The 11,337-nt window shown below is 49.8% G+C and overlaps 1 protein-coding gene across 2 annotated transcripts in view; it reads left to right on the top strand.

Moving 5' to 3' along the window:
• Positions 1–9,331: 9,331 nt before the first annotated feature.
• SIPA1L2 (signal induced proliferation associated 1 like 2) overlaps positions 9,332–11,337 on the top strand; it is a 69,193-nt gene continuing 67,187 nt past the window's right edge. For both annotated transcript variants that reach the window (XM_080936612.1, XM_080936611.1), the window contains exon 1: positions 9,332–10,941. In XM_080936612.1, coding sequence (XP_080792738.1) covers positions 9,456–10,941 — 1,486 coding nt within the window. In that variant the 5' untranslated portion in view covers positions 9,332–9,455. The remainder of the gene's footprint in view (positions 10,942–11,337) is intronic.

Here is an 11,337-nt window from a genome sequence, read left to right as displayed (position 1 = left end):
ACGTGCAGCTTCCAGTGTGTACAAACAAGGTGTGTTTCACTCACTGCTCACAACCACACAGGGAGGAAGAGACCTGCCGGTTCTCTTGCAGTTTCTCTCTTCCTTTCTTGTCCTCAGCCCTGAGGTAAGAGAAGCCTCACCTGTCAGGCTGGCCAGCCCGCAGCCTCACACCTCCTTTCTTTGGTTGGAAGCATTTGAGAAGTTAGGCTGCTCAGCCATTGGGACACAGAGAAGATGGGTTCTGACATCTGCTTTCTGTTGGTTCACTCTTCTCTCACTTGTTGTGAACCTCTGTGAAAAAGTTGGTTATTGATTACTGACTTTTAAAGTAATGTGATTATAGTCTGCACAAAGGGAACACATAGCCAAGGACTTCTATGGCGTTGATTCTTGAAAACTATCCATGCAGTTTTATAGGGGTGGCGTGGGCTGTCTCTTAGTTCTGCTAAAGCCTATCCTTTATTTTCTTGAGTGCTCACTAGCATGTATTCATGTGTGCTTCATGTGTGCTGAGGCCAGGGAAGGTGTTGGATCTCATGAAACTGTAGTTGCAGACAGTTGTTAGCTGCCATAGTAGGTTCTGGTTATTCATATTGGAGGACCTCTGGAAGAGCTATCTGTGCTCTGAAGCACATGAGCCTCCTCAGCGGGAGGGGGGATACAGGGGGGGATTTAACACCTGTTTTCTCTTATCCTGAGAGCTTTTGTTAATGACAGGTATCATGTGAAGCTGGTGAAGGGATCTTGTCCCTCAGTAGAGTGACCAAAGAGGTCTGCAGAGCTGTGGTTTCATCCTCAAAGCCACATTGTGGCCTTAAGTGTCTGCAGACTTTTCTGGTTCAGCAGATTTCCTCTGGTTCTCTGTATAGGTGTCTCATGTGTGGGCAACACTGTATGTTTAAAACATCGGGGGAATTTTTGTGTCTTGGCTGTGTGGCTATCAGAGACCATTGTTTGGGATAAGAGATGGGAAATTTCTCTGACCGTCCTGAGAGAGACTGGCTTGTTCTAGGTAGTGATGACTGGTCTCTGTTTCCCTCCCTTTTGGGCTCCATCCTCTGGGCACCAAGACCCATTTTGTTATATTATAGCTCTGACTCTGACCTAGAAGCCAGAACACCTCCCACCCCATCCCCCAGCCCCTAGAGCTGGAACCCCTGGTCTAGCAGCAGTGTGTCCCCATCCTCAGGAGAGCCGCGCAGCCTCGGCACTCATTCATCGCTCAGACAGGAGGCCACGTCCGTTTATGAGTCTGGGGATGTCTGGTGTTGATAGAAACCTGCAGAAGTTTTAGAACTCAGTAGGAATTGGACATTGGAGGATCCGCTCTGGGTCTCTTTCTCTTGTAGACACGTTTCCAGGTGTTTGACTTATAAAAACTGTGATTCTGGTTTTGGCAGGGAGGGGAGGGGAGGACACGTTTTGCCAATGGAAAGCATTAAAATTCAGGCTTCTGCTCATGTCTGATTTCATACAAAAGACATTTTACAGTCAAACCTGGAAAATGTGGAAATAGAGATTTATAATGGAAATGCTGATTCAATTTGAGCCAAAGCCAGACATTTCATGAAGAAGAATTAGATTAAACAGTAGATGTTAGAGGCCTAAAAGGCACATGCTATTTGCGCTTCTCAGAAGGCGTCTCCTTGATGTTTGAGGCCTTTATTAAACATTCTTGTATCTGTCTTTGGACTTACCAGACCCCAAAACGTATGGTCTGCAGTCTGGTGGTTGTTGCACATTCCTGCAGGATCAAACTGACTGTTGTGGGTAGATGAGATTGTGTCATGTCACAGTGTGCAGTCTGTGTGAGTTTAAAAGGCCATAGACGGTGACGGTGGGGCTCCCAGTTACCACTGACCACGTAGATGTGAGGGCAAGGAACTCCCAGAGAGGCACTTGGACCTATTGGCAAGGGGCACAGGCTTCCTGCTGTGGTTGGGACCTGGACACCCTGGGCCTCTACCCTGACCTGATGTGCCCAGATGTGCCCAGATGTGCCAGGGCTGCCTGACTCCCTCACTCTGCTGTGGTCTTCTGGACACAAAGTCCAATCCCCAAGCATTTTCTTTGGTTGACAGTGCTGTTGGTGCTCTGTCCAGGAAGCTGCAGCCAAGGCTGCATTTATACTTCCAGCTTGCGGGAGCTGTGCTTCTGTGTATGGGGGTGTGGGGGTTGCAGGTTAGGGTTGGTGTGGGGGGTTAGTGTGGGGGGGCTGGTGGGGGGGTAGCGGGGAGGTTAGTGTGTGTGAGGGGTGAGGACAGAGGTCAACATTGCACATCTTTTCAGTCATTCTCCATAATGTTTAAGTCATGGTCTCCTACTGTCCTGGAGTTTTTCTATTCAGTGTGGCTGGCCAGTAGGCCAAAGGATCCTCCTGTCTCCACACCCCTGGTCACCTCAGGTTTAAGTCATGTGCCAGGAAATGTGGCTTTTACATGAGTGTTGGGGGGCCTCATACTTGCAGGACAAACTACTTCCCAGCCATCTCCCCAGACCTGGTGTTTGTCTTCTGTGAGTTTTATAGTTTTTGCACTTTTCTATTTAATCTTTTTGTGAGTGATTTTTATATGTGGAGTTAGGTAGGGTCCAATTTCATATTTTGGAAATGCACATCTAGTTTCTCTTGTTGGAAACGTTTTCCCCACTGGATTCCTACCGTACATATTGAAGAAGACTTGACAGTTCGTCTGAGAACTTGCCACAGAGTCAACTTCTGACAGACGTGCTGTATTCAGGACTTAAATCGTCAGACATGGTTAAGGACAGGGAAGAAGGCCTTGCCGAGTCTTTGAGTAGGAAGCATGCAAAACACACTGGATAATAACATGAAGTTAGCATGTGTGGACACAGGCAGGACGCCCAGGAAGGCAAGGATCCGGATAGGTATGGTGCTCCATGCTGACTTAATCAAGCAGCTTTGTTCTGAGGGAATATGACAGGTGTAAGGAAAAGATGACAGGGCACCAATGAAAGGAAAAGTCACAGGGCACCAATGTTGTGAAAGGATAACGATCCGAGTCACGGCACCAATGTTAGGAGAAGGATGAAGAAAGTGGGGGGCACATGGCCCATGGAGGTGCGGCGAGGCCTGGGGGCAAGGGAGATGCCTCTGGGGGGTCCATGTTGGGAATCCCTTCCCTGAGGGACCAGCCACACAACAGTATAGTACGGAATAGAGTTTATTCAGGTCATGGGAGGGTTAAGAGGGTGGTAGAGGCAGAGAGAGAGAGAGAGAGAAGTAGAGGAGTAGAGGCCGGCCATGAGCACGTGGGACAGAGTGGGGGAAGGGAAAGGGGCGAGCAAGGCTGCAAGAGAACAAGGGCAAGAGAGGCCAAGAGAGAGAGGAGGGGTAAAGCAGTCCCTTTTATAGTGTCAGGTCACTGGGGCGGAGTATACCTGGCCACTGCTGGGTAATTGAGAGGTGGGGTATACCTGGCTGTTGCTAAGTAACTGAGGAGTGGGGTTTACAGAATCCCAACAACAGGGTCCGACTAGGTTGGTGGCAACGGAAGTAGGGGGGCAGGAAGCACGTCTCAAAGGAAGACGGCATGGTGAACTTGACCAGCTGTGGTTTTATGTGGACGTGAGAAGACCTGCATGAGAGTTTGCTGTGTGGTGGTGCTGGACAGGGCTGAAGAGGCTGCACCATAAGCAGGAGCCACCGTGCAGATGGGAAGGACTGAGTGAAGGAGCCCTGTGGGTAAATACTGAACCCTCAGCACAGAGAGGGTGTGTGGAGCCTCCAGGATGCATTCCCAGTCTAGAGAAGGCAGAAGCCCCAGGAGGAGGAGCCAGCAGGCCATAGTTACAAAGATGCAAACATGGTACCTCAGGTTGACCCCTGTGTGTGACGCCACTTCCTCTCCACCCTGGCTCCTGGGCCTGCACCTGTAGATTTAGATGGAAGCTGATCATGAGTTCCAGCCCAGGGCCAGGCACATTGTGAGAAGGGACACTGGCTGGAGGGCAGCAGGGAGGGTGGCAGTTTGTGTAACAGTCCAGGGACCTGCCCGTCATGTGGAACTAGCTTAGCTGGTACCTAGTCTGTAGTCACCCTACTATCCCACCTGATAATTCCTGGGGCTAATGTTCCCTCTTTTACCTTGGTCCTCCAAGGCTGTAAATCATGGGCTCGTCGTGAGGGGTTTCTCTAGGGATTAAATATTCCAGGTTCATCATGAAGTCTTGAACTTTGATGGAAAACATACTAGCTGTACTTGGGGAGTCTCTGAATAAAGCACTTATTTTCCTGCCCAGACTTAACAAAAAGTTGTCATATCTGACTGAACTTGCCTGTCAATCATGGTTGCTATTTAATAACAGCTGTCTTGGCTACTTTTCTCATTTTGGAGACAAAATGTTTGATAAAGCCAATTTAAAGAAGGTTTTAACTCATTGGAAAGTACTGTCTGTCATGGTGGGGACATGTCGGTCGGAGGTGGGCTCTGCTGTGTGAGGCAGTTGGCCACATTGTGTCTCAGTCTGCAAGCAGAGAGACATAGATGTTGGTGCTCAGCTCACTTCCTTTTTTTTCTTCAGTTTAGGACCCAGCTCATGGGGCGCTGCTGCCCATATTCCAGGGGGATCCTCCTCAGCTAACCCTCTCTGAGCATCCATCCCCTCAGAGGCAGGCTGAGAGGTACGTCTCTCAGGTGATTCCAAAGCAGGCAGGTGGACAGAGAAGATGGAGCACTGCAGAAACCCATTCCTGAGGTCACTACACACCTGCATGTGCACTAAAGGCTGTTTGATGAGCGTTTGGCCTTGGCTCCCTATGATGCCTGGCTGAACAGGCTGAACATCTGAGTGGCTCAGGTGATAGGCTTCAGAGAAGGCCACAGCCTAGTTCTTGTCCTGTTGGCCACAGAGAGGGTCAAAGTGGTATACCTTTGTTTCTCTGCGCATTCCCCAGACATGCTCTGATCGGATTCTGCTGTGGAGAGTAAGCATTTCCCTCATTTATCCTTGTATTTTCAATGTGCTATATAATTCTAACCACTCTTTTTCTATGAATGGGACTCATAATTTGTGCAGTTTTGTGGGTTTCAGTCATTTGCTACAGCTGCAGTCCTGATAAGAGGCCCAATTATAAACACAGTGTTAGTCTTTGACTCACTGATGGCTCATGGGAGACGTGGATGTTCATCTTATTTACCTACAGTTGTGCTTGAGAGGCGAGGGAGTGTGGTGCTGTGGCTCCTTGGGTGGTAGCTGAGGGCCAGTCCCAGAGTTTGGAGTTTTTCCTTGAGCTGGCTCCACCCCTCCCCCCAGCTCCTCACTGCAGGTCTCCTGGTCAAGCTCTGGAGGCCATGTAGCTTCCTTTTTCCCTTTGTCCTAATGCCCACAGAGGGCTGGTTGTTTACTCTTGACTGGCAGCAGGAGCCATAGGACTGACACACTGCAAAACTCATTGTAGCTGAGGATGTAGTTGGTAGACTTGCTCAGCTGATGTGCACAAAGCCCTGGGTTCCATCCTCAGCATGAAGTGTGTGTGGAACAGTCTTCCCACATTGGAGAGGTAGAGGCAGGAGGATCTGGAGTTCTGGGCCATCTTTGGCTACATTAGTGAGTTTGAAGGTAGCTAGTGCTACACAAAATAAAAAGACACAATGAAGAGTTGGGGGGAGGGAGGGAGGGAGGGAGGGAGGGAGGGAGGGAAGGAGGGAGGGAGGGAGGGAGGGAGGAAATAGCTGTAGAGCCTCCTAACCGCTCCATCCTGCTTAGGACTAATGTTTCCTTATCCGGCTGACACCCAGAGAGGGGAAGACACGGGCCTCCCAGATTATTACTTTTCCTTCTCAAGTCCATTCAAAGCTGCTGTGCTTCACAGCACCTTATGTTGGTGCCTTTCATGTTTCATCTGAGCCCCCAAATTTGCCACTATGCTATCAAAGCCAGTGTTTGTAACTAGCCAAAAAGAGTAAGCTCATGGTGGATTGTGAGAAGGTTGTGGGCTTCTCGTCGCACAGGCTTTCGCTCCTAATTCTGACATGAAGCTTGACAGACAGATAGCAAGTCCCCTGGGTATTCAGTTTTCCAAGTCTTTGTTTGTAATGGAACTGTTCGGAGCATGCACTGGGAGTTTCTGCCAGGAAGCTACCTAACAGAAGAGGGCTCAGAGACCCGGGGTAGACAGGCTCCGGGCTGTTGATTCTCTGGGACACCGCCTTGCCAGGGGGAGTTGCTGGCATGTGGACGGATTGATGGCAGCCTTTGCCCACTGAGCTGTCGGCAGGTCTTTTTCTGGAACCTCAGTGGGATAGGATGACCCTTTACACAGTGGAATGGCTGCTGGGTATTAAGTTCGTACACTGTAAGGGTCTGAGGAACCCTGGCTTCCCACGTGTTTAAACTTATCGACCTTGTAAACATGTCTGTAAAGTTACAGTGAACCAAAGTGTCTTGTAGTCCAGACTGACCTCAAATTCCCTTTGTAGCTGAGGTGACCTTGACCTTTTTGCTCCTTCAGCCTTCCCACTCCAGGGCTTCATGCACACCAGGCACAAACTACCAACTGAGCTGCATCCCAGCCCTGAACCCTGACAGTTAAAGCCAATTTAACAGAGTCTCCTGTACCATCGAGTGCCACCGCCCGGTGCATTCCTTTAGTTATTTGTTGATTTGCTTGGTTGGTTATTCATTTGTTTGGTTTTGGTATATTTACCACATACTAGAAACTGTACTAATCCCCACAAAAGAAGTGGTGAACAAAATGATAACCCCGGACCCACAGGGCTGCTATGAGGGGAGATTCACACAGTCAGAAATCTGCTATGAACTACTAAAGAGAGAGAAAGCTAACACCTTGGGAACCTAGCTGGTCACGCAGCTCCTAAGAGGAGATTGGTGATGTGGTCAGCCTGGGCAGCAGCCTAAAATGTGGGGGTGCTAGAAGACTCGAAAGGTGCTTAGTATGATGTCACTGACACAGAGATGGGAGAGAACAACCACACTGGAGAGCCACACAGAGAAAGGGAGAGGATGACGGAGAGAGCTCACCAGAATCCAGTGTTCTGGCATGTGGCTGATGGTCCAGCCAGGAAGATTCTAAGTAAGATCAGCCCCTAATTTATATAGCTTCGTGGTTTGTCTTTCTGGTTGACATCTTGTCCTCACTAGTCCTGGGCATGATGCTGATACTTGACATGGCTTTAGCAGGTCTGTTGGGTGGCATGGCTTTAGTGGGTCTGTGAGGTAGCTGAGCCTCAGCACTCCCCACATCTCTCCAAGAGACCCTGTTTGACTCAGCTCTGCAGTGCTAGAGTTGGACTCCTTGTTGGCTGTGCAGGGTCTTACGGGTTAGGCTCTGGTCCTTCAGTGTGTGCAGGACATGGGGGATGGAAGAGGGATAGGAAGATGGACATCTCAGAGAAGGTGTCAGGGTGGCCCTTAGCATTCCGTAGGTATTTTGTCATGTCTTTGTTAGGAATAAGTTTCTGTTCTTTTCGATGCTAGTGAATCTATTTGGATTTTCCATTCCGGGGTCAGTTTGGAGAAGTTGTGTTTTCCTAGGACATTCATTATTGGTTTTGGATTTTGTCACCTGGTTTCTTCAGGCATTATCTTATGCTTATATCAACATCGATGCTTTGAATGTATGTCCTTCATGCCTCCCTCGTCCTGTAAAGCCTGCGTGCTGTGCTGTATGGGTCTTCTGTGAGCTGGAGAAGGAACACATTTTTGTTTATTTTTTGAACCAGCTCTGACTTGTTTATCCCATCCACATCTCTTCTGACAGTCTTGGGCTCTTCTGCGACATTTCATTGTTGTCCTTGAAACAGGCCAGAGTGGTGAGCACTTCCGGCTGTGACTCCAGTTAGCTCACTGAGCGAGAATGAGGTACCAGGGCAGGATGCGCTACACAGAAGACCTACAGATGAGTTTCCTGGTTGGGGATTGATGTAGCTCTATACCAAACATTAAAGAGAAAGGACGTGGGGACACACACATGCATATGTATGTGGGTGTGTGCCCAGGAGTGCTCTTGAGAGGACAAAGGAGTATAACAGCTCACTTCTTCTCACAAGATCTCTTACTGAACCTGGAGCTTGCCATTTTGGCAGGGATAGCAGGGATGGCTCCAAGACGCCCCTGCTTCCATCTGCCATTGTTGAAGCTACAGATACTTCAGTCGTGGCTACTTTTACACGGCTTCTCGGGATCTAAGTCCAGGTCCTCATGCTGTCATATAAACACCCACCAAGGCGGCTCCCTAGCCAGCAGTGTTTTTAAGTTTAAGTTCTTATTGTCTGTAAAAAACAGTCATCCAAAGAACTGATGGGTTCTGCGGAGGCCTGCTTCACAGAATCAAAGGCGTTTCAGTTGAGGAGGGCCAGCATCATTGCTTTTCTGCTGTCGCTCCCGTGGTTCCCAGGGTCTGTTTCATAAGAGTCTAAATTGTATAGGAAATAACAGCAATTCACAGCAGTCTACAATCCTCTTGAAAATAGTAATTCTAGGTGATCGAGAAGAGGCAGTCATTCCCTTGTGTCTGAGAGCACAGATCAGGCTATGTGCGTATCTGCTTGTATTTTCTTCCTGGTTTGTCATATCCTAAGATCCCTTATCTCCCTGGTTACGTAATGGCTCTGGGGTAAATAGCATGAGGCCGTGCACAGACTGGTAGCTTTCTTTAGTATTGGACATAGCAACTACTACCCTAGGGAAACGTCTGCACATCTCAAGGATGCTGTCTGTTCATCCTGGCCACCAGGAGTCCAAAAGTTCTCAAACTATTTAGCTGATCAAGACTTTAATCTTGGCCAACTGAACCATAGTTGAATATGTACTTATCAGAAGGACAGAGCTATTTCTTCCTCAGGTCCATGATTAAGTCACCTAGCCTGTCAGAGCTGAGAAAGTATGCAGTGTTAGCAACAGTTTTGCATGGTTAAAGATAAAACAAAGAAAGACAAATACATTTGATCACATTTCTGCTCCGTACATGTGTATCTGCTACAGCACTTCATGTGTGGGGCCTGAAGTGAATCCTGTATCCTGTCTCTCTAAGACTGGTGGTGTTGGTTTTCTGTGAGGGCTCCAGTCAGCCTTGCACAAGAGCATCATCAGGCGCACCTGTGCTGTGTGAACCGTGGAAGGAGGGGGGATATCAGCAGAGGCAGGGGCGAGAGATGAGAAATTGTCCTGTAGACTGTCACTGACCTCAGCTGTGTTGATCACAATCGACTCCTGTCTTGTGTTTCAGACGAAGCAATGCTAATGGGCAGACAAGTCACAGAGTGTTGCTGAGGCAGGACGGTGTCACCACAGCCTTCGGAAAGCACTTGCCGTGACTTTGGAGAGACCGAGCTTTGAGGATGCTGTTTGCTTTTGGTGAAAAAGAGACTTTAGGCAGCCAACCTTTCTGTCTGTGTTTGTTGTAGTGTGGTGTGATAACCATGGAGGGAGGCTCGCACCACTGTTGCTGATAACTGCTGCTTGCCTCTGTGGACATGAGTGACCCAAGGCCACCACAGGCAGAGAAGCACAAGCTTGGCAGAGCTGCCTCCAAATTCAAGGACCCTTCCAGAGCCATGCAGTCTGATGATTATTTTGCTCGGAAATTTAAAGCCATCAATGGCAGCATGGGACCTGCGACTTTAAACACTTCCAGTCCGAGTGAGGGTGGTGGAGGTGGTGGCGGGCCAGCCAATGGTACCCCAGCAGTGCCCAAGATGGGCGTGAGGGCCAGAGTGTCGGAGTGGCCTCCTAAAAAGGACTGCTCCAAGGACCTGGCTTGTAAGACACTATGGGAGAGCCGTTCTCAGTCCAGCTATGAGAGTGTCACCTCCATCATCCAGAATGGCCAAAATGACCAGGGTGACAGGCAGCAAGAGGAACAGCTGGACCTGGACTTTGTGGAGGCAAAGTACACCATTGGAGACATCTTTGTGCATTCTCCCCAGAGAGGGCTCCACCCCATACGACAGAGGAGCAACAGTGACATCACCATCAGTGACATTGATACCGAGGACGTCCTAGACCAACACGCAGTCAACCCCAACACGGGAGCAGCTCTGCACAGAGAGTACGGGAGCACTTCTTCTATTGACAGGCAGGGGCTGTCTGGAGAGAATGTTTTTGCCATGCTCCGAGGGTATCGGATAGAGAGTTACGACCCTAAAGTGACCAGCTCCTTTGGGTTTCCGGATTTCTTTCCCTGTGACACTGCCATCTCCCCCAGTCTCCATGCTGCAGCCCAGATTTCCAGAGGAGAGTTTGTCCGCATCTCAGGGTTGGACTACATGGATGGCGGTCTCTTGATGGGGAGGGACAGAGACAAGCCCTTCAAGCGCAGGTTAAAGTCAGAGTCCGTGGAAACCTCACTCTTCCGAAAACTTCGGACAGTCAAGAGTGAGCATGAGACCTTCAAGTTCACTTCCGACCTGGAGGAGGGCCGCCTGGACCGGGGCGTCCGCCCATGGAGTTGCCAGAGGTGCTTTGCCCATTATGATGTGCAGAGTATCCTCTTCAACATCAATGAAGCCATGGCCACGCGGGCCAGTGTGGGGAAGAGAAAGAACATCACCACGGGGGCCTCAGCTGCGTCACAGACCCCGGTTCCCGTGGGCCCAGCTGGAGGCTGCGAGTCCCCACTGGGCAGCAAGGAGGACCTCAACTCCAAGGAGAACCCAGATGCTGATGAGGGCGACGGGAAGAGCAATGACCTGGTCCTCAGCTGTCCGTACTTTCGCAATGAGACTGGTGGGGAGGGCGACAGGCGCATCGCACTCTCTCGGGCCAGCTCAGCCTCTTTCAGCTCTGGGGAGAGCTGCTCCTTTGAGTCTTCCCTCAGCTCACACTGTACCAATGCAGGTGTCTCTGTCCTGGAGGTGCCACGGGAGAACCAGCCCATCCACAGGGAGAAGGTCAAACGCTACATCATAGAGCATGTTGACCTTGGCGCCTACTACTACCGCAAGTTCTTCTACGGCAAAGGTAGGCACCTGGCTTCCTGCAGGGGCTCTGGGACACACGCACGCACACACACACACACACACACACACACACACACACACACACACAACCTCCCCAACATTCTAAGGTCAAACCAAGTTACAATTCTGTCAGCATTCACTGGGGAATCAGTGAGTGAGTCTATTAGATTTACTAACAGAGCATGGGTAAGGAAGAGGTTGTAAGCAAGGTGCCTTATAGCAGCCATGTGGAAAGGTCTGCACCCAGCATGGATGACTCCGATGGGAGTCCTCTTCCCCAGTTCTTGTCCCACCTTGTATCAGAGGGGTTAAACCCTCTCTGAGTTAGAGCAGAATTAACACACAGCTGATGGATGACTGGGTATCCTGGTGAGGGGCCCTCACCCTCCCTGACATT

Source organism: Micromys minutus (genome assembly GCF_963924665.1).
Source record: "Micromys minutus genome assembly, chromosome: 24".
In the NCBI taxonomy this organism is placed as follows: Eukaryota; Metazoa; Chordata; class Mammalia; order Rodentia; family Muridae; genus Micromys; species Micromys minutus.
Note: the sequence above shows the minus strand (reverse complement) of the source record. Positions and strands in the feature narration are given on the sequence as shown.